This window comes from Tasmannia lanceolata, unplaced genomic scaffold, assembly GCF_043159265.1.
Source record: "Tasmannia lanceolata isolate RefF3 unplaced genomic scaffold, GAP_Taslan_0.1 ptg000008l, whole genome shotgun sequence".
NCBI lineage: Eukaryota > Viridiplantae > Streptophyta > Magnoliopsida > Canellales > Winteraceae > Tasmannia > Tasmannia lanceolata.
This window is the reverse complement of record NW_027518685.1, coordinates 62,902,331-62,927,892: the sequence shown is the minus strand read 5'-3', so window position 1 is coordinate 62,927,892 and position 25,562 is coordinate 62,902,331. Positions and strand designations below refer to the sequence as shown.

The 25,562-nt window shown below is 38.7% G+C and overlaps 2 protein-coding genes across 5 annotated transcripts in view; one reads left to right on the top strand and one right to left on the bottom strand.

The window, feature by feature from the left end:
* The window catches only part of LOC143885442 (uncharacterized), a 42,120-nt gene extending 19,915 nt beyond the window's left edge, over positions 1 to 22,205 (top strand). For 2 of the 4 annotated variants that reach the window (XM_077389620.1, XM_077389619.1), the window contains exons 4-7: positions 2,300 to 2,499; positions 7,324 to 7,435; positions 21,542 to 21,683; positions 21,954 to 22,205. In XM_077389620.1, coding sequence (XP_077245735.1) covers positions 2,300 to 2,499; positions 7,324 to 7,435; positions 21,542 to 21,644 — 415 coding nt within the window. In that variant the 3' untranslated portion in view covers positions 21,645 to 21,683; positions 21,954 to 22,205. The remainder of the gene's footprint in view (positions 1 to 2,299; positions 2,500 to 7,323; positions 7,436 to 21,541; positions 21,684 to 21,953) is intronic. The other 2 variants (XM_077389624.1, XM_077389623.1) reach the window with 2 other exon arrangements.
* Positions 22,206 to 24,386: 2,181 nt separating this feature from the next.
* LOC143883722 (small polypeptide DEVIL 4-like) lies at positions 24,387 to 24,961 on the bottom strand. The gene has a single exon (XM_077387042.1). The coding sequence runs from the start codon at positions 24,755 to 24,757 to the stop codon at positions 24,620 to 24,622; it is 138 nt and encodes a 45-aa protein (XP_077243157.1). The 5' UTR covers positions 24,758 to 24,961; the 3' UTR covers positions 24,387 to 24,619.
* Between the last annotated feature and the right edge of the window lie 601 nt (positions 24,962 to 25,562).

The following is a 25,562-nucleotide window of genomic DNA, read 5'->3' as shown; positions in this document are numbered from 1 at the left end:
ACAAGTCACAAATTGCACATATGTGTGAGCACCCCATGCCACATGATTATGAAGTCATCTACGTTGACCCACGTTGAGGAATATACTTGTGACTTATAGGAATACAAAATACAATCATGTGATAGATGTTGGCCAGGTAGTTGTCAACCACAAAAGTCAACAATATTCTTAGAATTACACTAGCTCCTCTTTTAACATGCATTGTTCAGTCCTACGAACATTTTCGTGTCCCAATGTATGAGCTTTGTTTAATATTATAACGGTGAGAAAAGAAACATAGAACTGAGCACACAAATATGAAAGCAAAATTCATGAATGAAAATGTCAGAAGCGTCAGAATCTGGTCATGCTTGGCCTACCTACAAGATAGCTAAAAATCGAGAAAGAATAAATAAAAAGGTCGAATGCCTTCACAGACTGCCTGTGAAGGACTCCAAATTCTCCATGTGTGTTTGAAGGTTTTTTGTTGGGTTGAGGGGGTGGTGGTGGTTAGGGGAAGAGGAAGAGGTAGTAGAAGGCACAATAGTTGTTGGTCTAGTTCTGTCTCCAGGTTCCTTTGGAGTAGAGTTGGAGCTTAGGACGAGCTACGACCTTGGCTTTAAAAAATTGTCAAGTTGGGGGAAAAATAGAGGCATTTGTGTGAAAGAAAGATGGCTGTGAGGGTCCTTAAAAATGATATGTTAGGGATGGTATGGATTTGACAGAGCCTTTATTTATCTTAGGATTGGATATTGGGATTTGGAGTTCGATTTACTAGCTTAGGAACAAAGAGGCAGATGAGACATGTGCGTGAGGTTGGCCTATTTTAATTTAGATTGGATGATTGAGCTGGAAGGTGAGCGTCTGAGGGTGGTAAGTTGGATGTTTTGGAGGAGAACCCTGGAGGGGATGGTTCACGGGTAGCAATATTAATGGAAAAAATATCGGTGTCTGTTGATGGGAAGAAAGCCTCTTTGACAAAATGTATAACGGGCTTGAAGGGGTCAATGATAACATGCAGGTGATCTAGTTGGTTTCTACTGAAATATTTTGATTTCGGGTGCTACTTCAACAAAATCCACTTGATATCGGAAAAGTACTACATTTCGCCTGACGTTTTTGTCGAAATATGCAAAACATGCAACTTTTGGGATAAAAAAGGCAAAGTTTCTGTAGAAACCGAAACCGAATTTAAGACCTTGGTTGCACCGTAAGCAAATTATTAGATGCGTTGTTGCAATGTGGACAGAATATTTGCGTCTTTGAAGAGGAGAACCTTGGAGGGGATTGTTCACGGGGAGCAATATCATGGGCAAAAAAATTGATGTATGTTGATGGCAAGAAAGCGACTTTGGCAAAATGCAAAATGTCAATGATAATGTGTAGTTGATCTAGTTGCTCCTGAGTAGAAAATTAGATACATTGTTGCAATGTGGATGGAATGTAGTGATTGGCATGAATTCCCGTTCACCCATGGAGCATGTAAAAGGATGATGATCTCTCTACAACTTAGAAAATATGAAAACTTTAGAAAGATTCACAGTTAGTTTAGAGGGTAACTGTTTCGATAGATTCAAAGGGATGATGCTTAAATTGTGGACCAAAATAAAAAATTAAATCCTTCTTTGTAGCTTTGTTGTGGATGTTGAACACAAGCTGTATTCAACATGGGTTTGCATATTTATTATTCAACAAAGAGATAGTAATTGGGAATACTAGGCCGCATTGTCTTGAAGGAATCTTGTTTAAGCGGGCTGTCCAGGGGAGCCTACAAACCCTGGGAGGGTCGGGAGTCCTTCAAGCCTTGATAGTAGGCGAAGAAGATGACATCGGCATGATGCATTGGTAGAAATAAGGAACAGAAAACTCTCCATCGGTGTTCCAGATCCAATTACATGTCGCGGGAGTCGATCTTGCTGACATAAATTTTCCACTATTTCTTGGTTTTGTATGCTATATTTCCTACGCTGTATTGTCTTGAAGGAATAGAATGAGTGCATAAATGACTGTAAACACACACTCACTCACTTTAAATCTGCCTCACAACTATTTCTGAATGTCTTGTCTTAGCTATTGAGCAACTTTTCGGAGACAGATCATTGGCTATTTGTGACTGCCTTGATTTATTATTTGAGAAAGGAAGTTACTACCCATTCACAACCTCAATAGTTATACAGCAATATTATAGTATTATGGCATACCTAAAGGTTCAAATGGTGCTTAACCTACTCGAATCTTGTTTTAATTTGTCTGAACCCTGCTGATTTCGATACAAATACGGGAGGTTAAAATTGAATGATGTATGTGTTTTTTTGGTCAGGGAGAGATTCATCATTTTATGCAGGAGTTTCCAAAGGGACATTGTGAAAGGAGAAAATGAGGAGTTACAAACATTGTTAATAGAGAAAGAGGTTCTAGAAAAGGAAATTTTGAATTTGAATTTGAAAATCAGTGCTCTACGAAGTTCCTCATCAGCATTTATTGAATATATTCTTGGAGAACTTCATAGTTCAAACTTTGGTAGTTATATCTTTCTCTTTTCCTTTGATTTTAAAAAAAAAATTATTGGAGCACTAATTTGATTATGTCCATAAATGTTCTATTTTTTACTCTGACATGTTTGGTGACTAATCATTTTTGGGAGGTGTATAAACCCTCGTTTCATATATATTGTTTATGACTTTAATCTGCATTTTGGGGCTTTTAATCAATATCATTTTGGGGCTTTTAATCAATACGAACATTATTGTTGTAATATGTGCATGTTCAGTCTAGACGAAATGATTTAGTACCCTTCATTACCAAGTCTTTTACCTTGGGTAGTGTAATGCCGTGTAACCCTCAATTAGAAGCTAATGAAATACAACTCTTCACTCTCTTCCTCGTGATTATTCTCTTCGCCCCTTGCTCATCACATGAAAGACTGCATGATCTAATCAGTATTTATATGGCATCAGAACTAGGTTGATCAAGGTACCCGAACATCATTTGATCCCATAGAGGTATTTCTACATCACCAATCTATCTTTCGTCTTTCTTCAAATCCCAAATCTACTTTTCTTTGTTTCTCTATCCGTCGTCTTTCCTCAAATCCTAAATCTCCTTTTTCTTCTTCAACTCTTAAATCTACTTTTCTTTATTTCTCCACAAATCTATATTTTTTTTGCTTCTTCAAAGACCTAGGTCTTCGTTTTTCTTTCTCATCCTTTATACCCTAAACTCTTCTCACTTCATTCATTCAAAACCCTAAAAATTCTATCCCAACATTGGAACTGTCCAAGTATCAAATTTCTTATTCAAACCCATCAAGACCCTGCCCCACCCTAAAAAAGAATAATGCTACCCTTTTGAATATTTTAAAACCCAAAACCTCTCATTCGAAAACCTTGAAGCTACCTAACCAAGCTATTCGAACACTTGTAGATCCAAACTACCCCATTCGAAGCTCCTAAAACCCTAGCACATCAAATTAAACCATTCTAAACTCCACCCCTTTCATTCGATTCTCCTAAAACCTTAGTCGTCCCATTCAAATCTCTTCGAAGGCTAAACGCTTTCATTCGAACCTTCAAAACGATAGTTTTTCTTTGGCCTTTTCATCTTCCACTTTTTTTTTTCTACCTCTTCTTCTTCCTTTCCCTTACACATTACAATTTCCCCCTTTGAAAGGGTCAAATTGTTTTCTGTTGCCATGCTTAAGGCATCCTTGACCATCTTGATGGCTTAATTATTGTTCCCAATGAGTATGTACACAAGGGAGGTAGTGATCCCATCATTGAGAGAGGAAAGCTATCTTATGGTAGATGGAAAAGAAAAAAGTTTTGGCATGCTCTCATAGGCCTAGGTGACGAGTATGTAATTTTTAACACTTTTATTCTCACCTGTACAATGTTTTCTACCTTCTGTGAGCTTTGTGTGTTCCTTTTACGACAACATGAACTTCTCTCAACAACTAAGGCCTCCACCAAGCTTCATAGGAAACAGACTTCTCATGGAGACTTTCTAGACATTTTATCCTACTGACTCTTCTACTTGAGGACGTGAGCAAGGCTATTGTCATAGATTGGTCGTGGTCGAGGTTATCATCATCATCAGCTATATCAACAATCGTAGGGAAGCTATCATTCCATACTTAGATCTGGGGACTGTGTTGCTTGATCGGGGCAAGGTAACCCTCAACGTGGGCTTTAGTTAATGAAACAAGGTAAGAATATTCTCATAACTGTTTTCCAACGGATTGAATCTGCATCGAGTCTTTCCCTTTTCCGTTTTTGGTATTTTCAGGAGAGATATGACTCATAAATCTATCCATCACAAGATACAACAAAAAAACATGAGAACAAATCTGGAATATAAAGGACAATACCCTAGATGTGACAAAATCTTCTGAAGAAAAACAAAACTGTTAAGTCTCCTTTCAATGGATCACTAGGGGCAGATCTCAACCCTCAAGTCTGCTCAATAAGGAGATCCATGAAAGCTAGAAAAGAGAAAGACTCTACGGCTTCCCCTGGGATTGCTAGAATTTGGTCCATACATGTCCCTCTCAGGGTAGGCGTTTTCGGTTGGTCCGCCATTCAGGAGCGTATTCAGACGGTCAACTTCTTAAGGGAAAAGAAAATGCTGATTGTTAACCATTGTGCCCTATGTATCGAGGATGGTGAATCGGTGAACCACCTTTTTAGTTTTTATACATTGTAAGGTGGCTTGGGAAGTATGGGGTAGTGTGTTGAAGATGTTTGGCATTTCTTGGGGTTTTCCTAAGGATATTCTTAAGGCGTTGGAGTGTTGGTTTTTTCCCCCTTGGCGGAGGAAGGGCAAAATTCTGTGGTATATCTCTTTCTTAGCGGTGATTTGGGTGCTATGGAAGGAAAGGAATGCTAGAATTTTTAGGGGTTGGTGAAAAGTGCTTCTTATTTATCTTCTAAAGTGTTGGCGGTTACAGTTTGTTGGGCAAAATCTCTTCCAAGTTTTAATTTTGTTTCGGCTTTTGATCTATGGAATGGTTGGAGGGTAGTTTGCTCTAGTGCCGAGTTTAATATCCCAATTATTTTTGTTATATGAAATCCTTCATTCTTCTTAAGCATGAGTATTATCAGTAAAACTCCCTTTTTGTGGTTTTAATCCTTGAGGAAGGTTTTACCTATCCATGGTTTTAAATTTTCGTCGAAACCGACACGAAATGAAATGTTTCTGTTTCCACCCCCACGAAAACTGAAACCGAAACGACTGAAATGCATAAACCAAAGTCGTAGGTATAATGCTGGTATACTATATTAGTATGTGTTACATAATTATATTTATATGAATTGCATGAAAAATGTGGTGCATGTATTATGTATAAATATTTGTATGAATTACATGTGAAATTTCTCTGCAAAGCAGGGGAAAGGCTGCGTACATCTAGCCCTCCCTAGACCCCGCAATGGGGGGAGCCTCGTGTCCTGGGCCGCCCTTTTTACATGTGAAATTTCGTATGTATTAAATTATCAGACAGGCGTGACAGTGCATGTCGCACATGTCACTAAGTGTTCAATGTTTTTAAACCATTATGGATGACTGTTTTGCTTATGTTGTGGTTTCTAAGTGTGTAGTTATGCTTATTCTAGCATTTCATGAAGTTTCATCTTTAAATTCTAGAGGAATGCTAGACTGAAGGGAGCCCTTGCAAAAATGAGATTAAAGGGCTCCCCCATTGGCTGCACGTTACTCTAAAATGTAGAAGTCAGAGAATGTTAAATGCAGCTCGGTGACGTGCAGCCAGTAGGGGAGCCCTTTCATCTTGTTTTTGAAAGGGTTCCCTTAAGTCTAGCATTGCTCTAAATTCTATCATTTGCATATTTTTCAGTATGTTTCCTTGATTTTACAGGATTTCCACCGAAATTTCCAACCGAAACTGAAATGATTCCGTTTCCATCGCAACCAAAACTAAGACTGGAACTGAAATTTAAAACCTTATACCTATCAACGAAGAGGAAGTAATGTTGTATCTAGGGTTCTTAGTTCTGCCCCTTTGATTCCATTATAGAATTGAAAGTTTTGGGGACAGAAATCTTGTGGATCTTTTAAAACTTTCATCTCACAATGTAGATATCTTATTATTTGTAGCATGTTTGTCCAAATGTTACCTGGAACGCGGTTCATTCCGGTAAGTCGTATGGGAACGGGTATAGGGTCCGATGGTAGCCCGGTATACGGTACAATGAGGGTATGCTATGTTGGTTCGCTATTTGGGGTCACGGTCAGTTTGGAGCGCTAATTCGGAGTCTCTCTCTCTCTACACACACACAAATATATATAATTAATTTCATATATTTTTACAAGAATACCATTCCATAGTACATACTACATACATTTAATACACAAAATATAAAAATCTCATTTATGTCATACGTATTTTTTCAAAACGAAAGTTCTTGTTGGAATATATGAATATTCTTCCATAGCCCATACTACATCCATTTAATAAACGAAATAAAAAACCTCATGTATGCCCTACATATTTTTTTCAAAAAGAAAGCTCTAGTTCCAATCCAATCCAAAATATATAAAATTTGTAGCCTCTCCATCTCTCCCTTAGTCTATATGCATCTCTCTCTTTCTCTCATGCGGGTCGCCGCAGGTCGTCATTTTTGGCTATCCGGGTCGCTAGCGAACCACGTTTGGGATCGTGCGACCCCGGATCGCGGGTTGGAGGGAGGATGGGGAATCCGGTAACTATGGTTTGTACAGGTAATAAATTCTCAATATGGCATTTCAATCATGCTTTATGAGCGTGGAAGATCATTTTTTACCCCACAAAGCTCAATGGAAAAGGATGCTAGTTTATTCAAATTTGCTTCTAATTCAAGTCATTTTCATATCCTTTGGAAGAGAGATTCTTTTTCGCAATTTTGTGATACAACGTTAATTATACATTTCCCTAACTAGTAAGTATATCCTTTATTCATGGTGGATGATAGCTTTTCCTTCTATTGTTATTTAATTCATCTAACCTAAAGTCCAGATTCATTTATTTTATCATAATACCTTACTTTTATTTTAATCATAAGCGGAAATGAGAGGTAAAAGATATCCTGGCATGCTCTTCTTCATGTTAAATGATTGAAATTGTTTATCTGCATTGAAAGAACACGACATGAGTTTCAATCATTTGGAAGCATATAGTTGAATTACTCTTGATACAAAATCTGTATTGAATCACTTTTCCGATTCCTCAATTTCTCTGGAGGAAATTTGAATACTAAGGTGTTGAATTTAAATTTTGGGCTTCTAATACCCAGACATCATTTTGTACCTGTACCATCATGGATCTTGTTGAAATGGCATATAAGTTGTGTACAGTCTTACAGGTTGAGATACAACGTGGGAATATGGAAAAAGAGAAAATTCTCAAAGATATTGACGATTTGAAGAATTCATTGCTTGCTTTGAACTCGTTTGAAGATCATTCTCGGTATACTTTCGTTATTTTTTTAATAGTTGGAATGCCCATCAATTAGAATTTTTATTTTGAAGTATTAACCACATAATAGCATGTAGGCTTTTAAATTTTGGTTTTAGCCTAGGTTCTGATTCAGATGCGGTGTTAACAATTATCTTCTTCTCATTGTTTAAGTTGGTTTTATCAAGAATGATAATGATTTTCCCTAGAAGGTTTTAGATGAATGTAGTGCTTAATTTTTTTTTTCATCTAAATTAGCTGCAACTTAACTTAGGAAAGTCCTACTAAGTACTACGCTTGTGATTTCAAATAAATAATTCATTAACTGCACATTCAAGTCTTAAGGGAAATAAAAGATACAAATCTTATGCTTTAAGATGTACATTAACTTGCACACAACTACATGTTTTCCTTTTGACAGACTAACTAGTTTCTAAATTTTTTTTCTTTCTTGACCTCTAATGTCATCTATTACTTCATTCCGCATAGGATGATTCAAAGTATCTGCAATAATAGAAGGAACTTCAAAGGCAAAAAAAGCTGAAAGAAATTATTTATAAGGAGAGAGTGACCTATAAGAGATAAATATAGTAATGTGACAAAATTTGCAAGTATGTCTACCTTTACAAAGGCAATTGTTAAATTTGAAGATAAGAGTAAAGTGGAAGTAATTGGGCTCGAGGAGACAACTGGTTGGTGTTGTACCTTCCTCCTCTCTCGTGTATGTCTTAAAGTCCTTGCTAAATTGGGTGGATATTGATGATCATCAGCATCACTTATAAGTGGAGGAAGATCACTACCACCGTCTTCAACACTTGTCCCGTCCTTGAGGAAGAAATGGTCTACTAAAAGATGAAATTGATTGGACTGACTTGGGATGATAAAATCCATGGCAACTAAACATTTTCTTATATTAGTATTGTAGTGATTACAACTACTCTTCTTCGATGGCTATTTAATATACATTTTAGCAAAAATGACTCATGCACAATGTTAAAAGAGGATGTGCAGTGCGGGACTTGACAGAAGAGGATGCCTTCAAACTTTGGTATTGACAATCATAGGTCACATATCAAATGAATTTGGTATTCGGATATTATCTGTATCAATGACCTAGCCAATCATGAATGATTCATCATGAGACTATGTAAATAGAAATGATCCTTAAATTCTCTTAGGGCCCGTTTGGAGACCTCATATTTTGTATTTGGATTTGGAATTGAGTTTTGAATACAAAATGAATAGATCCGCCAGCTCATGTTGAGGGAGACAGAGAGGGAAGGGGGTACTTCTTACTGGAGGGGAGAGGTTGAGGAGCAAAGAGGGTGAAGGAAACTGCCAGATCTGTGGATTTCCAATTACTTATTTCCACAGCATATTTAGAAATCTGATTTTTTCATTGTCAGTCGCTGACTTGGAAACCCAAGGATTTGATCCGGATCCAAATCACAACGCAAAAAGGGCTGCAAATGTGAGAAATCCAAATCAAAATCTTCACAGCATCCAAACGGGCCCTTAATATTGAGGACAAACCACTTCTCTTGTTCACATCTTCCACTATCAAAATTACTTCATTTATCTTTCAAGATTTTAATTTGTTAAAATATGCTAATCCTTATTGTATTGAATTGTATGAAACATTGATCTCAGAGAAGAACGAAAGAATTTACGTGAAGGTGAGGAAGAATAGAAGAGTATGCCGAAGGGGTGAGAAGGAGGAGGAGAGATCTAGGTTTTTCTTTCTCTTCGAGAAGTTAGGGGAAGAGATTAGGTATCTCAGATCTGGAAGTGAGAGAGAGGTAGCAAGGGAAAGAGCTTCGATCCAGTGGTAGTATTTTCTTCTCCGACAAGGCTATCGGAGTTCCGATTGAAGCTTCACTACCATCATCTTCATCCATATCCCAGCAATCTTCTTATCTGTCATTTTCTTTCTTTGATTAGCTTGATAGTTACCTCTTCTTTTGTTGTTAGAGCTTGATCCAAGCTATAGCCCATCGTCATCAACCTCAATCACCAGCAAACCCTAGATCCGATTCTACCTTCATCATCAAAACCTCCATCTCCTTTTCTCCACTCCAATCAGACCCTATTTAACCCAGATCTGAACCCAAACCCTCTTTTCCCACCTCCGACCATTTCAGCAAGCATTCCTCGTCTCCGAGTTTCAATTTTTTATCAATTCATCTCGGATCGGAGGCATCGGAACAATCTCAGGAATTTACAAAGAAGTGTAGGGGAAAGATCATCATCAGATTCATTTAGTACAGAAAACAAGTTTCTGGCTCGAGATCTGCAAGGAGAAGAAGAAGTTTGGATTGTAAGTACTTGGATTATCCTCTCCAGATGATATCGATGGCGAAAAAATTGCCGGGGGACTGGACTTGCCCTAAATGTGGTTACCACAACTTTAGATGGCGAAAAAATTGCCGATGGTGTCCGACAGTAACACCTTTGTCGTCTCCATCACCAATCCCGCAGTTCCCCCAAATTCCATCTAAGAACGAGAGTAGGGGTTGGCCTGATTCAGGAGTGGTAGAAACCTGTTTTGAGTAGGGTTGCAACTCGGGTCGGGCGGGTCGGGTTTTCTAGAACCCTACCCTACCTGAGAAATTATATCGGGTCGGGTCAGGTTTCTTGTGGGAAAACCCAAGATTCATAAACCCGGCCCTCCCCAATATAGTTTCTCGGTTGGGGTCGGGTGGGGTCGGATTGGGTTTTTCCATATTGTCGCCTTGATAGCTGCAAATAAAATATATGCAGTCCCACAAGTTCATGTTAGTGACCCCTCCCTAGCTTTGATGATATGTTGAAGTTCTATCTGATCAGGTTAAGAAAGCTGGTACAAGAGATCGGAGTTGGAGCACTTATTATTGTATAAAAGGTTCCAAAGATGTCCCAAGAACACGTTATAGCAGTCTATACCTGGAAAAAAAGGTGTAAACAGAAATAAAACATGTTATAACGATGACACCCTTATAATGTTATAACCCCGTTTTTTGAATCTTGGTTCCAAGAATGTCGTTTATGCTTCAGTCACTCTCTCTCTCTCTCTCTCTCTCTCTCTCTCTCTCTCAGTGCCCATTCTTTAACAATGTTAATCCAAGCCCTGAGGTGGAGGAATGTAGTAGTCAAATGACGATCAGAAACTATAACACTGACAAAATTCGGGTGTTAGCATTCAAGCCGTTGAAGAATGCTGTTGAAGTGAAAAAACCCGATTCGTTCTGATTCTCCTTTCTAACATCCAACGAAACAATAACAACGGAAGCCTCTGATCATGGAGTTCAAGAGGAAAATGTCGGAGGTTTGGGAGACGGAGAAGAGGGCAAAAGCACAGCTGGTGACGAGGTGGGTGTAGAGGAAAAGATTGAAGGAGAGATGAGACATGGGACATGAAGATCGACGGGTGGATAGAGAGAGAGAGGCCTCTGCAAAAGCAGTTTTTTGGGTTTTCTAATAACGAGAGAGAGACCAATACGGAAGCCTTTGCAAAAGCAGCTTTTCTAGGTTTTCTAATAATAATAAAAACGGGATAGAGAGACACCTACAACCAATAACAGGGAAGCTCCCTTTTATATTATATAATGTACAAAAACAAAAAACAAGGAATTAGAGGTCGGGTTTTCAGCTTTTAAACCCGAACCGGCCCGAGATTTTGTCGGGTTTTGGAATCTGTAAATTGACCTAACCCGAGACCCACTTTCTCTGAACCCGACCCAAGGGCTTTTCGGGTCGGGTTGATGCGGGTCGGGTAAAACCCGACGCAAGTTGCATCCCTAGTTTTGAGGAAGGAATTCCAGTCATTTCTATATCTGGTAAGGAAGTGGGTGAACATTCACAACTTTTAAATGCCTGTTTAATTGGAAGGATAAAGATGAAGGATTGGATACTAAATGACCCGTGGAAATGGGCAAAATGGTTCTGGGACATTCCGACCCTAACCAAGCCCAATATTCTCGCACAAAATGAGGTGCTTTTCATGTTTGAAAATGTGGAGTTGGCTTCTAGGATTTTGAAGGTGGGGGGTAAGGCCTATGGTAATTATCTCACCTCTCTATCTGCGTGGAATCCAGAATATCAACAAGGGGCGAAGGCTATTTGGGTTAAATTTTTTAGAATTCCTTTCACTCATGGGCAACATCGACTGTGGAAGCTTTGGGGAATCTTTTTGGACCGGTTTTGGAAATAAAAATGGAAGGAAACGATGGTTGTTGTATGAGCTATGTATCGGCAAAAATTTACACAACCGAATGACAGCTATCCAAGCCCTTTATCCATCTTCGGATTCAGAATAATAGCTTCAAAATAGGCATGGAAATTTGTGATCCTCCGGGATTGAAAAGATTAAAGCCTCCGGTCCCTGTAAATAAAACTAGGGAAGCTTCCCTTAGAGCGGAAGAGACACCGGCGACAACCACGCCGACTTTGGGGTTGCCGTTGGCGGGCACTAACATGAGTCGGCCTATCTTTCAGCAGAGGCGTGGGATAGATCCTGGCCCTTCTTTGGTCATCCAAGACAGGATGGTAGAAGGTGGGAGAATCGTTGATCTTTCAGCCACTTGGGGGATCCACAGGAAGTGTTCAAATTTCAAATACCAAATATCAGGTGGAAATCCAAAGGCTAGGCTGGCTAGTACTGACAAAGGAGCCGTTGTGGGTAAACTTCAAAATCAAGAGGAAACGGATAATTCCTTACCTATTAAGTCGACGCCACCTCCTAAAGCTATATCCAATGTACAAGTGGAAATCCTTGGAGAAGCAAATTGAGTCGCCATAAACCAGCATTATTGACTCAAGCTACATTGCTACTAAAGGATAAAAGGATTCGAGCATGGGGCATCCTGAAAAAGCATACAAATGGGTTTACCCTTGATGGATTGCTCCGACGAATAATTGAGGGCCAATTGCGGGGCAGGATCCTTGAAAATAATACTTTCAGGAATGAGGGAGCAAGGTGAAGAAAAAGCTATTGCCCATCTCATCGGCCCAAGGATATTTTGGCCGGTTTTGATCCTGGGAGAATTCTCCTCCCTATTAAACCCCCCTAGTTGTGCGATGTCCTTGGTTGATTGAATGGTTGAACCATTGAGAGGATCAACCCCGCTCCCATTGAGGTTGGAGTGCTTGGCAGTTTGTTGACTTCGGGAATTAGGGGGAACGGTGGAGATTACAGATCTTGATATTTTAGCCCTACCTTGGGGCTGGAGCAAATATAAGATAATGGGAATTATAATGCAAATAGCCTTTCTTTGGGTGTATTCTTCGGAGGATTAACTTTGTAATGCCATCAGGGTACTCCAATTCAGGATGTTTAGGATGTTGGGAAGTAGAGAGAAGGAAAAAAAGTGAGAGAGAGGGGGAGAGGAAGCTTTTGGGTTAAATTGTAAGCATATAATTATTTAGACACCGTATTAAATTGATGCAAGGTATTTAGACACCGTATCTTTGGAATTGATATCATGAAGGCAGCGCAATGGAACTGACGTCTGTCATGAATACCGAGGTTGATTTCCTTCTAAGGGAGCTAAGGAACTGTTCCTTCGCCTGATTATTTGTTAATTTTGAGTGCCTAAGGGGTGCACTTTTTGGGTTTTACCAAGAGGTGTATAAAAACTGGTTGATAGAATTAGTTGTTTTTTGGGAGACCTTTCGGGGATGAGGTAGGGGTCTTTTGGGAAATCTTATTGGCCTTCCTGTTGGCCATGGGATTAATCCATCCTGGTTTTTCTGATGATATGTTTTGAGGGACTACTGGCCCCAATCTCTGTAATTATTCTATTATTAATAGAACTGTCATCTTTCAAAAAAAAGAGAAAAGAATAGAAGAGTATGCCATTGTGCAGTATCATGATGAATAATCAATCCTAAGTCCTAACCTCTTGATTGAAATGGATAGTTTTCTCTAAAAATTTTGATTGGTGATCTAGACCGTTGATCCGATAGGTTCAACTCTAGATTGGGCATACCTAAAAATTTGTATCCGCTTAGCGATTCTAAAAATTTGATTGATTATGTGCAAATGGATGGATGCAAACAAAATACACACAACCTCATGTATCATTATAAGTGTCTCCCTTTAAATACATGTGGCACATACATGTACAATGATCCACACCCATAGTTGTCAAACTCTTACGAGTCGTACGAGTCAACTCTCGAGTCGAGTCGCAGGGATTTCGAGTCGAGTCACATGTGTGACTCGCCTCTGTTGAAGACTCTTACGAGTTGCAACGAGTCGAGTTGAAAAAGTAAGACTCTTACGAGTCATCTCGAGTCGCTGGGCATGGGCTTTCTTGTTTTGATGGTTGAAAACTTGGAAGTTGGAACTTAGAACTTAATTATTATTATTTTTGAATGGTAGGCAATTGCATTAAATGCGAAAAAAGACCGACGGAAAGAAAAAAATGAATACAAGAACAAGCCCCACTGCAAGGGTCAAGGAGGAATGAAGTCAAATAGCTCAATTCTCTTCCTAGAGACACCATCACTAGCTAAACTGTCAGCCATACTAACATGATGGAGAGAAATCGATGCATCCCCCACCATATCTTGGATCTTATCGAAGAAAGAGGCAAATCTTCAAGGGAAGGAATGAGAGCCATCGAGCCACCTTATCACATTGAGCGAGTCTCCTACCACTACCTTATTCAAATCTTCATTCTCAAGATATCTTATTCCTTAGTAGATAGCACGCCACTTCAGCTTCATTAGTGTCAGTGACACCAATGGGACCCGCAAAAGCCCATTTCATAGCTTCAAATTCATCCGTCAAGGCTCCCCCAATTCCGACAGGATTATGGTTCCCTATGCTAGACCTGTCAAAGTTTAGCTTCTCAAAACCATGTGAGGGAGGCTCCCAGTCTTGGAAAATCTTGGGTTCTTGACCTGAACCACCACAAATCTCCTTCGAACCATACCATAAATCATGGGCGGATAAAGCAAGGAATGGTTTTCACTCATGATTAAGTTCCAACTAGAACTTAATTATTTTTGTGCGTGTACAATCATATAGTTATTTATATTTTTGGCTTAGTGCTTTATCTATGTGCTATTGGGTTATATTTTTTACGTGCTTCATCTTTTGATATATAATTATATTTTTTCCTACTAAATTTCTATTCTTGTCAAAAACTCTTACGAGTCATGAGTCGAGTCGAGTCACGAGTCATAAAATTAAGAAATCGAGTCACGAGTTGAGTCATGGGTTGACAACTATGTCCACAGCATTTGCTTGATAGGTCCCATTGTGAGCATTCCCTAGCCCCAAAATCACATTGATTGAGTGATCCCAATTGTTTGATTCTTGATTGGTGGTTTGGAAATGACAATTAAAGAGAAAATCAGTCATAATCCACATTATAGTCTTCTAGTTGGTTGATTAAGGTCACTTGGTTGCTTTTTTGAGTGATGGTCAACTCTGGTGCTGCTTATTAGGTTAAACATAGATTTTCTGTTTTGCTGGAATTTGTTGATTATCCATATGAATGCCATTTGAGAACACCTATTCATTTTAAGGTCGCTCTAAAGGAAAGGTTGTCATAAACTTGGAGAGTTAGCATCTATGAGGAAAGTAAAACCTTCGAGGACAAATAGTGGACCTAGTGAAAGAGGAAAAGTCAAGTCTAAGGCCATATGACACCGGAAGAAAATCCATTACTTTTTTGGTAAAACATTATTTGAAGCATGGGTTAGTTCACTTGAAACCATGGTTTTAAATTTCAGCCAAAACATTTCGTTTCGACCGAAATATTTAAATTTTGGTTGCTATCCATGGTTGTTAAAATTGTACGATTCACGATTCAAATCGTACTATTCAAATAAATGTCATGCAAAACGATTCGAATCGTAGGTTTGAACGAAATCCATATAAATCGCATGATTTAATGTCCAACCGTAAGATTCGATTTCAAATTGTACGATTTATATGAATCACACGATTCAATCCCATTTGGTTTTATCACGTGGTGGGCCCTTTATAAACCCAAATAAGTCAAATGTAAGCCCTAATTCCACCCTCTTTTAGTCCTTTTCCTCATATTATATTAGTGATTCTAAAGACCCCACACCCCTTTCCTCGTATCTTCGGATTCTCAGTTGTAGCTTGGCAGTGCAATTTTGTAGAAGAAAAGAGAAGGAGAAGAGGAAGAGAGGGAAAAGGAGAAGGAGAAGAAGAGGAGAAGAACAACTCATACACCACCAAGCCTAAGTACGGTTTTTTTTTTTCTTGAACAGCCAAGTGTTTTTTCTCTATTTTCTTCTCCACCTCCCCCTACATAGTCACAAATATTTTTGTTCATCGGTTTTTTAATTCTCCTCAGCTGAGCTTTTTCCCTCTTTTTTGTTTCTCGGTTATTTTTATTCTCCTCAGCCACACCTTTCTTCTTCAAATTTTTAATGATTTGACTCCCAATTGGCTCTCAAAATCCAAAACAAATAGGACCAAGCCATAAAATACCCCTAGTTATGAACATGATTTCTGGTTTCAGGTTTTTATTTCCATCCTTGGTCCATTCACAATCGGTTCTCAAAATACCATTCATAATTGAAAATAAGTAGGGCCAAGCCATAAAATACCACAACCGCAACTTTCTTCCAATTTTTACAACTTGTGTTAATTTTTTTTGGTGCTTCGTGTTTATTGTTAGTGTATATTTTTATTATGTAGTGATGTAGATAGCATGCCAATAAGTGGCATATTTGCCCATTAGGATATATTTTGATATTATTTAGTTTTTAGGATTCTTATTTACGTGTTATTTAGTTTATAGGATTTTATTTTCCATGTTATTTAGATTTAGGGATTTTATTTTCCATGGAATTTTATTTCCATCCCATTGCCTATATATAGGCTTCATTGTATTAAGAATTAAGAAGTTTGGATGATTAATTGAATTGATTGGCTTCTCCCCTCTAGAGGGTTTTTCTTCTTCCTTTTTCTCCTCTATTCTTCATCTTCAACTTCTCCCCTATCTCTTCTCTGCTACTTCTAATTCTTCACTTCCTCTCCTATTCTTCTCTTCTCTTCTTCCTCTCTTCTCTTCGTCTACTCTTTTTCTCCCCTTTCTTCTATTTCTCTTTCCGTCAAAGGATCCATGAATGAAATTCGGAGATCTATCTGTCACTGACCCAACTAATCTAATCTAATCAGCAGGAAGGAAAGAAGATATATATATATACACATATGAGGAAAGTGAAGCTACACCGCCGGCTTAAAATACAATGGGCCCACATTGTTTTGGTGATCCAAAGAATTCATTTGATTGGCCCTCACATAGATAGGGTGTCCACCAAAAATCAGCTCCATAGGATCATCCCAACCCTACGATTTGTGGAGGCAAAAATGAACGTGTAAAAACCTTCACAAATTTGTCCATTTTTGCCTCCACAGTTTGACGGGTTGGGATGATCCTATGGAGCTGATTTTTGGTGGACACCCTATCTATGTGAGGGCCAATCAAATGAATGGTTTGGATCACCAAAACAATGTGGGCCCATTGTATTTTAAGCCGGCGGTGTAGCTAAGTTAGCTACACCGGCGGTGTAGCTTCACTTTCCTCTCTCTCTCTCTCTCTCTCTCTCTCTATATATATATATATATATATATATATATATATATGAGGAAAGTGTCTCTAGTCGGTCGACTAGAGAACCTTCGCTAGTCCGCCGACCAAGAAACACAGTGGGCCCACATTGTTTGGATGATCCAAAGCATTTATTTGATAGGCCCTGACAGTGATAGAGTGTGCCCAAAAAATCAGCTCCATAGGATCATCCTAACCCTTCGATTTGTGGTGGTTAAATAGGACAGTTTGTGGAGTTTATACGCGTCCATTTTAACCTCCACAAATTGAAGGGTTAGGATGATCCTATGGAGATGATTTGTTGGGCACATCCTATCTATGTTAGGGCCCATCAAATGAATGCTTTGGATCAACCAAAAAATGTGAGCCCGCTGTGTTTTTAACCTCCACTCTCCATTTTTAACCTCCACAGATCAAAGGGTTAGGATGATCCTGTGGAGCTGATTTTTTAAACACACCCTATCTATGTCAGGGCCTAGCAAATGAATGCTTTGGATCATCCAAACAATGTGGGCCCATTGTGTTTTTGGTCGGCGGACTAGAGAAGGTTCTCTAGTCGACCGACTAGAGACACTTTCCTCATATATATATATATATATATATATATATATATATATCTTCTTTCCTTCCTGCCGATTAGATTAGATTAGTTGGGTCAGTGACAGATAAATCTCCGGATTTAATTCATGGATCCTTTGACAGAAGAGGTTTCCATTGGCTAGGGGATTTAGGGTCGGCCCTCTACTAGATTATGGGGTTCAAACATCTCCCTTTGGCAGCATGTGCCCCTCCTCAAACTCCCCATCTTCAGTAAAATCTTAGAGAAGGAAAGGCGCTCCCGTAGACGTCTCTGGGAGGAGGAAAAAAGGGCGGTAATTAGGGACCTGGAGCAAATGCGGGATGGCCCGGTTGATGAGCCCATTGTTTCTTGAGACTTTTTAGGACTGGAAGTAAATCAGCTGGTCGGGGAGAATCTAGGCCTTAGTGTGAATACTAAAGGTAAGCGTAAACTGATGGCTGATAGTTCAGGAGAAATTGAGAGTCGAGGATCGTTCTCGGAAGAGTTTGATGATTTGTTAACAATGGGGGCGTCTTTGGGATTGGATATGAGGACTTGGGGGCGACTAAAGATATGTTTCTGGCCATGGTGGCAAGAGACTTGGAAGAAAAAGAGGAAAGAGCAAAAGAGGCTGAAAAGAAGGCTGGGGAGGGGGTTTTTGAAAAGCAATGAGCTCCCTCTCCAGTTTAGATATTTCAAAATCACCTGGTGTGAGTTCAGGATGTTAGAATTTTCGTTGGCTCAAGAGAATTTGCTCCCGGGCTTTCGCACAGCTGTTTGAGAAGAGTTCTTCTAAGACACCGGGTAGATTTGTAAGGTGTGTAAATTCTGGAAAATTGGGAAGAATAGTTATAGTTTTTTATTATAGAGGATGAGTGTCATGGTTGCATAGCAAAGAGAATATATTCGATCTATATCCAGAGGAACTACAACTTCAAAGGTTTTGGCTTGAGAGATTATGTCTTTCGCTTAAACTAGACTTAATCTGGAGACTACTCATTTGCTACTTCATCTCTAGGAGTGTGGTGATTACTCTCAACTTCAGATTCTGAGTTGTTCTTATGATTGTCTATTTTAATAGCGTGGTAAGGGTTAAGCCAAGGTTTTAAGACGCAGAAGGTCGCAGTTTGAGCTATAATTGATAGGTTATCAAAGGTAGGAAGTAGGGAAGGAAAAGACATGTAATTATAATTGTTTACTCCGGTGTGTTATCTCGGATTTTGGGTATGCCCGGCCTGGCTTCTTATCATATCATGTAATAGGATGGGACTCCTGGTCCCATCTGTTATCTTAATATCAATAAAATACGTCATTTTTCAAAAAAAAAGAAGAGAAGAACATGGCCAAAGCAAATATAGCCAATGTCCAGTGACATGAGGAAATAGAGGAGCTTCAGGATTTAAGAGCCCAATTAGGAAATATTTCCTTAAGAACACCCAAGGGCATCTTATTAATCATACGAGATGCTATAGAAAGAGTATCATCCATGTAGGCTTTCTGTCATTGATTCCTAAAAGTAAGGATTTGGTAAAATAATTTGTTTCCTTTTCACCATCCATTGTGTTTGTTATTACTTTGATGAAAAGAACTACAACGCTTCGGTAACTCACAAGTTTCACTCTGAAGTGAACTTTATGTAAGTCGGAGGGTAAGAGCGTATACACCCCCACAAACTTCCTTATTCCGTCAATAGAATGTATGTAACAATGATCTACACTACAGATTCTTAACTCTTCAGAAAGAAGATCGCTCAGTAAGAGAAGAACATGCAAAATAAAAGATAAACACGAGGAATAAGAAGCCCTAATAGCATGGATACACAATAAAATTCTACAATCGACTTCTTTGTCTCAATTGTTGAAAGAAATACACATTAGATGGATTAAATACTAACCGGATTGGAGATTGTTAATAATACTGATTATGGAAAGAAGATTAGTCGACAAGGAAAGGATTTGCAAATTGAAAGTAAAGATAAGGAAGAAGAAACTGTAATGGTTCCTTTCCCAGCGATGGGAATAATAGCTGTGTATTCTTTGTGACAATTTTGTGCTATGCAAGAGGATTTGATGGTGGTTTCGAAATTGATCAGTGTACTTTAGCAAATTTTATGAGTCAAAATTATGCTTGGAGGTTTCTGATGAGCTCTGATGGATAGAACAGAGCCTTGCTAATTGAAAATTTTGACAAGATATGATGCATATAATTAAGCCATAATTCTGAGGGCTATTAGTAGCTTACTCTGGCATTGGAAGCTTAAAAAATGCCTCAAATAATTGTAAGCACCACAAATCTTAGCGAATAAAAAGCGGAGAAAAGGGAAATTAATATCCTCTTTTGGTCACTATGATGTGGACCTTCTGTTTGTTGGTCTCTTCCACAGCAATACTTGGGCATGCTTTGGTGCTTCTTGACATGGCAGAACCCTTTAGGCCAATTTGTGGACATAGTGTCCATGTGACACATGTTCAAAGGCTCTCTAGGTTGACAGAAAATTATTGGCATACAGAATATAAGATAAAGCTCCCAACACTTTATGTGGTGTCACATATATTGAATGCTTTTTATCCTTTTCCCCTTTCTGTCTGGAGGTTATTTTGATCGGGCTGTCAACTAGTAGAGGGAAACTTTTTTCCTGACGAACTCAATAACATTATTTGTTGGAGTCTCTCTCTCTCTCTCTCTCTCTCTCTCTCTTAATTGAAGAGAGTCTTGTCATGTGAGTTTCTTTTGCCACAATTCTTAGAATTTGAGAAACCCGGGTCTTGGTTTCCTTTTGTCTTTTGTTTCTTAAAGGAAAGGGTCCGCATATGAAAGAGTTGTGAATTTTTTTTCCTTTTTGTTGTTTTTTCTTAGAAGGAAAGTTTTTGTAGGTAAATATTATTTAGGGGATCCAATTTCGAAATGGGATATACATTTGCAATGAAATACCAATGGGATATAAATTCAGTTCACTTCGTAAGCAAATGGTTAGTACCTGAGTAGTGCAATGGACATTGGGGACTAGCAAGATAAGCTTTATGGAAACCTAGAGAAAGCCCAAGCAAATTCAGGCAAAATGCAGGCACATTTACAGGAAGCAAGTTTTGGGGGCTAGTTATTTCTGTCTTCCAACCATTTTCTCTCTGGTTTCCTCAAAATCTCGAGTTTTCCTTGTGTCCCTCTAGTTATTTCTTGCTTCTTGCTTTTTCCTTCCACTTTTCTTGCTCTCGATACGTTTATTGAAACTAATGTTTGGTTTCTGCTTGTGTATGATGGGATGCAACTAATTATCATCTGTTCAAAGCAAATGTTGTTGGGGTTGGGCCCGTTTCTCAGTTGGGAAGTGCTATGCGTTGCAACCACGGGCTTATGGGGTCATGCCAGCTTACTCGCCTTAAAAAAACAAAGCAAGTGGTGTTCATCCCATGAAGTTCATGTAGCCTATAATTTTTGAAACAGTTTCTCATTCTATTCTTTTTTGTTACCGTGTATTATTTTGAAATTGATTGAAGTTCAAGTTGCTTTCTTTTTTAACTTTCTTTTTTGGTTCTTGTTCTAATTTTCCTTCTTTTAACTGCTAATATCCTTTCCGTAAGGACTGTTCTTTTTTTGCACTTCTGGATGTTGCCAGCTGAACAGTTGAGCACAGTACTCCACTTTCAAATCTGCGAATTGTCTTTGTAACAATACAAAGATTGAGCTTTTTCCATGTCATCTGAAGAATGATGTATGTAGACGGAAAATATTTAGCCTTTTCAATAATCTTAATTATTCACATACGTATTGGGCACGCTCACAGATTCAAGTAACCAACTTTCTGCTACATAGACATATTTATTTCCATTAAAAAAAATAAGAAAATATTTTGCAATGTGCTGGTTCTTTGTCATGCAATAAATTATGCAAATTGGGGAAATGCATCCTTTCTTCTTCTTGGTTTCAGTTCTCTTTTCTTGCTTCATGTCTAATTTATCTCGAAATGTATGCATCTAATAGCGGTGGTTTTGCAAGCATTTTTGGTAGCAAAAGAGATGAAAACATGGAATCCTGGAGCAGGACAGAAAAGATGTATAAAGGGCGGCCATCCGTGCCCGAATGATAATCTGAACATCCATGTTCCATTTCTGAGAGACAGGCTGTAAGCTATGCTTTTCTTTCACTATGAATACTACAAACTCCTACTATGAGCAGTTATTTCTCTAGTTCAAGTGTCTCTGAATCTCACCTGAACTTACCTTCTATAATATGTGAGCAAGGGATTCGACAACTTCTGTTTACCATTCTAAATTAGTTCCGTATGGAAACTTGTTTATAATCAGTTTTGAGAGACTCATATGCATAGAGGACTGCAGAAAAGGAAAGCATTATATTCCTCCCTACTAATATTTAGCTGTAAACTTTGTGGCAGGCTTGCTGGAGCATGTATGTCTGAATTGTCCAATTTGTCTTGCTGGATAGAAGTCCCTGAATGTCTCCAAGAAAAAGGGAGCAGGTATTGCCACCCATCATGTAGAACTTTTTTTTATTGGTTGATACAACTGACAATGAGCTGTAGGAACAATTGAATTTTTTTACAAATAAAAGAGATAGGTAACAATACTATTTTTCTATAAATGTGGCAACCTAAGTTTGTGGCATTTTGAGTTTGTTACTTTACAAATGCATGCTTAAGTGTGAGTTGTTCTTTCACTGGTCATTCCTTTCTTATTAGGGATTCAACCACAAGTGGCACATTCATTCATCTAATGGGCCACCATCAGGCACCAAACCCATTAAGCTATTTCTGCTTCCTCTCTTCAATAATGGTCAAAGATGTTAGGAGTTCTCCATAATTGTTTAAGCTCTAACCCATGAAACCCAGTCGGCAAACGATTTTCCATACGAGTGGAACCAAATGATTTGATGTGAGTTGTCGTTGAAGCATACAACATAGTTCCCAGAACAACGAAAGCTGCAAAAAGGACAACAGTGATACTACTGAAATTTTAGCCTATTTATACAGAATGGTAAAAGGGACCTCTCTATGATCATAGATCAATAGATATATAAAGGGATATTTTGATCTTACAAACTTTATCTTGCTACCCCAGGAAACATGCATGAAACCTTGCGCGAAGTATGTGTTCAGATAATCCTTAGTTAAATCTAGATCAATGCATGGGCGCTCGTGCCATGAATGCGGATTTCATCCATTAAATCAAGGCTTTTAATATTCAAATAAGAAACTCACCTTTGATCAAATGATCCTCTGATTACACTTTGATAGGTGGCAATGATCAGTTCATATCAAATCTACATCAGTTCGGATGGTTTGGATGATTTCCGATAGATATGAGAGCTTTGGGCCCATCCATGGTCTATCAAAGAGATGTTCAAATCTTGAAACATGTGGCCTTGTGTGAAGGAGGAAGAAGAAGAACTGAGAGTGATGGTGGGTGGGTGCAACAGCTAAATGAGGAAAGACATGGTATCAAATATATTTATATAGGATGGAATATTTGGTTGTCGGCCAACAATAAAAAGGTGACCCACATTATATGATTGGTCAATACCATCCTTATCATCCTCACGTGCACTCCCTACCCCACTCCACCACTCTGTCTCCTCTCCACACAAAGGGACAACCCTCTCTCTCTCTCTCTTATCCTTATCTCTTGATGAGTTCTTGATGAGTCCTGGTGCATTATATGTACTATGCTTTTCTTAGTTCTATGGGACATCAGCTCCCGATCATGATTGATCTAAACTGTTCATGATGAGACCTTATCTTAGTGGGTTCTTATCCATGGATTAGAAAAATATGAGTTGGCAAAAGTATAAGCAGACCCCAATTGTTCAATGATCCAAACCATTTTTACCTGTTCGGCCTTGCTATGGATACGCCATGTGTCAACATCTACTCACATTAGATCATTCCAACTGTTTAAATGGACGGTCAAAAAACAAAGAAGTGTTATTCTTTATTAGCAGCCATAAATAAGAGTTAATATCGTCCTATGGGAGTGGATTTAGTTGCACTGGATATTCTTAGCAAGGCCTAACTGATGGGTTTGGATCACTGAACAAGTGGGCCTGACTTGTAGTTGCCCATGCATTTTTCACTATGGAAATCTCCCTTGACTGAAAGGCTAGGATCCGATAAGGGGACATGTATGTGTAATCAAGACCGTTAATCTCGTTGAACATCATAGGGCGATTCACATTGTCCCATCCGAAAGTATTGTCTCATCCGTAAGAGAAAGGACTAGGAGAATCATTGGCTTAGCATTTTCTTAGCAGAATCTTAAAACAATGTTTGATGGATACAGGGGCTGAGTATTCGATCAGGGTGGGTTAACTGCGGTGGGATTAGATCGCTCCTTGTTTTACTCTTGTGGTTCAAGCATTATTAATTCTGCTAATACCCACCCTGTTTTTGGATGATGAAGTACTCCCATTTTCTTCTACCTGAGTAAATCATGGCCCTCCAACCCAAACCAGAGAGAAGAAAAGGGGAAGTTGTAATATACAAACCATATAGTGCTTTGTTTTTGTAAATTAAAATGCTTAAATTCCAAATCACAGTGGTATTCCCGAACAAACATAGCAACACCAACAACAATTTGAATGTCATTCAACCTTTCCCACCCATTTTTTTGGTAGGAAAGCTATAGTTTGAACTTGCTACCTCTAGTTTGAGATACAAACCTCAACCATTGAGCTACAGTCCCAATCCCATCTTCTCCCCTTACCTTCGACAGTTGAAGACATAATGGGGTTTTCATTATACTTAGGATTGCCCATAAAAGTAAGGGAAAAAAAAGGAAAAAGAAAAAAAGACAACACCACCAACAACAGAATGTGATTAAAGAAGAGTGACTAATTGAGCTTTAATTCCAAGTTGTAATGTACACCAAAAAGAAAGCCACATGATCAACCATGGCTAACCAAAAAAGAGAAAAAAAGGTGGAAAAAAAATTCCGTATTCGCTATATACACTCAGCCAAAATCCATTAACCCACCAAGAAAGAAAAAGAAAAAGAAAAGAAAAGAGCGCTCCGATCGCTCTATTTCATTCACTGGTGGAACCAGTATTCAGTCATGCCAACAAAGAAGCATGACAACACATCGCCGTATAATGTAAAGCCTCGCCCGCTGCTCTCTAAGAGCTCCTCCTAGCCCTCTGCTGCTCACTCTTCTCTTAGAACCAATGGAACCATTGCTCATCTTCATCTCTTTCTTTCTTTTTCTTCCCCTCTCTTCTTCTTCTACTACTAGGAGTAGTACTACTAACAAGACAATGAAAGCTCTCTTTTAATGAAGACTTTACTACTAACAAAAGCAAAGCAAGCTCTGTTTCAAGGAAGGCTTTGATGGGTGTAAATGGAATGAAGAATGCAAAGGCATTTATAGAGAGGGAGGGAGGGTGTGGTCCAATCTCTTTCTCATTTTGGTCGATTAAAGAGCCAACGAGGAGGCTTCAATGGGCGTGCAATGCCTCCCAATCTCAGCCGACAAAAACTCTCATATGGGTTCCACCCCACTTGGAATCCCCATACACCCTACAAAATGGAAAAAATGATAAGAGGAAACAGACAAAGGAGTCCTTATTGTTAACTTATTATGCTCTCCTCTCTCCTCCACTTCATTCCCCACATCCTCATCTTTGTGGGTCCCCCAACCAAGCACCAACATGAAAGGCCACATCGTCGCGGGCCCACAATTGTTTTATTTTTATTTTATGGGGAATTATATACTTAGACCCATCTGACTATAAGGAAAAGAATAGACCAGATATCTTTCCTGTCTTACAACAGGGGTGGTCCATGGATGGGCTACTGTATTTATCTTGCTCATGCAATCTCTAAATCATTTTCCTTATTTTATTTTCTTCAGTCAATGCTTTAGTTTCAAGTATCTCATTTGATATGTTGATGATTAGCTAATAATTTGATTTGAGTAACATACTTTTTTATTGTTTCCTTCACAGCTCAGTATGATCTGGACTACCTTAAATTTCTAGATTTCTTTAGTTTTA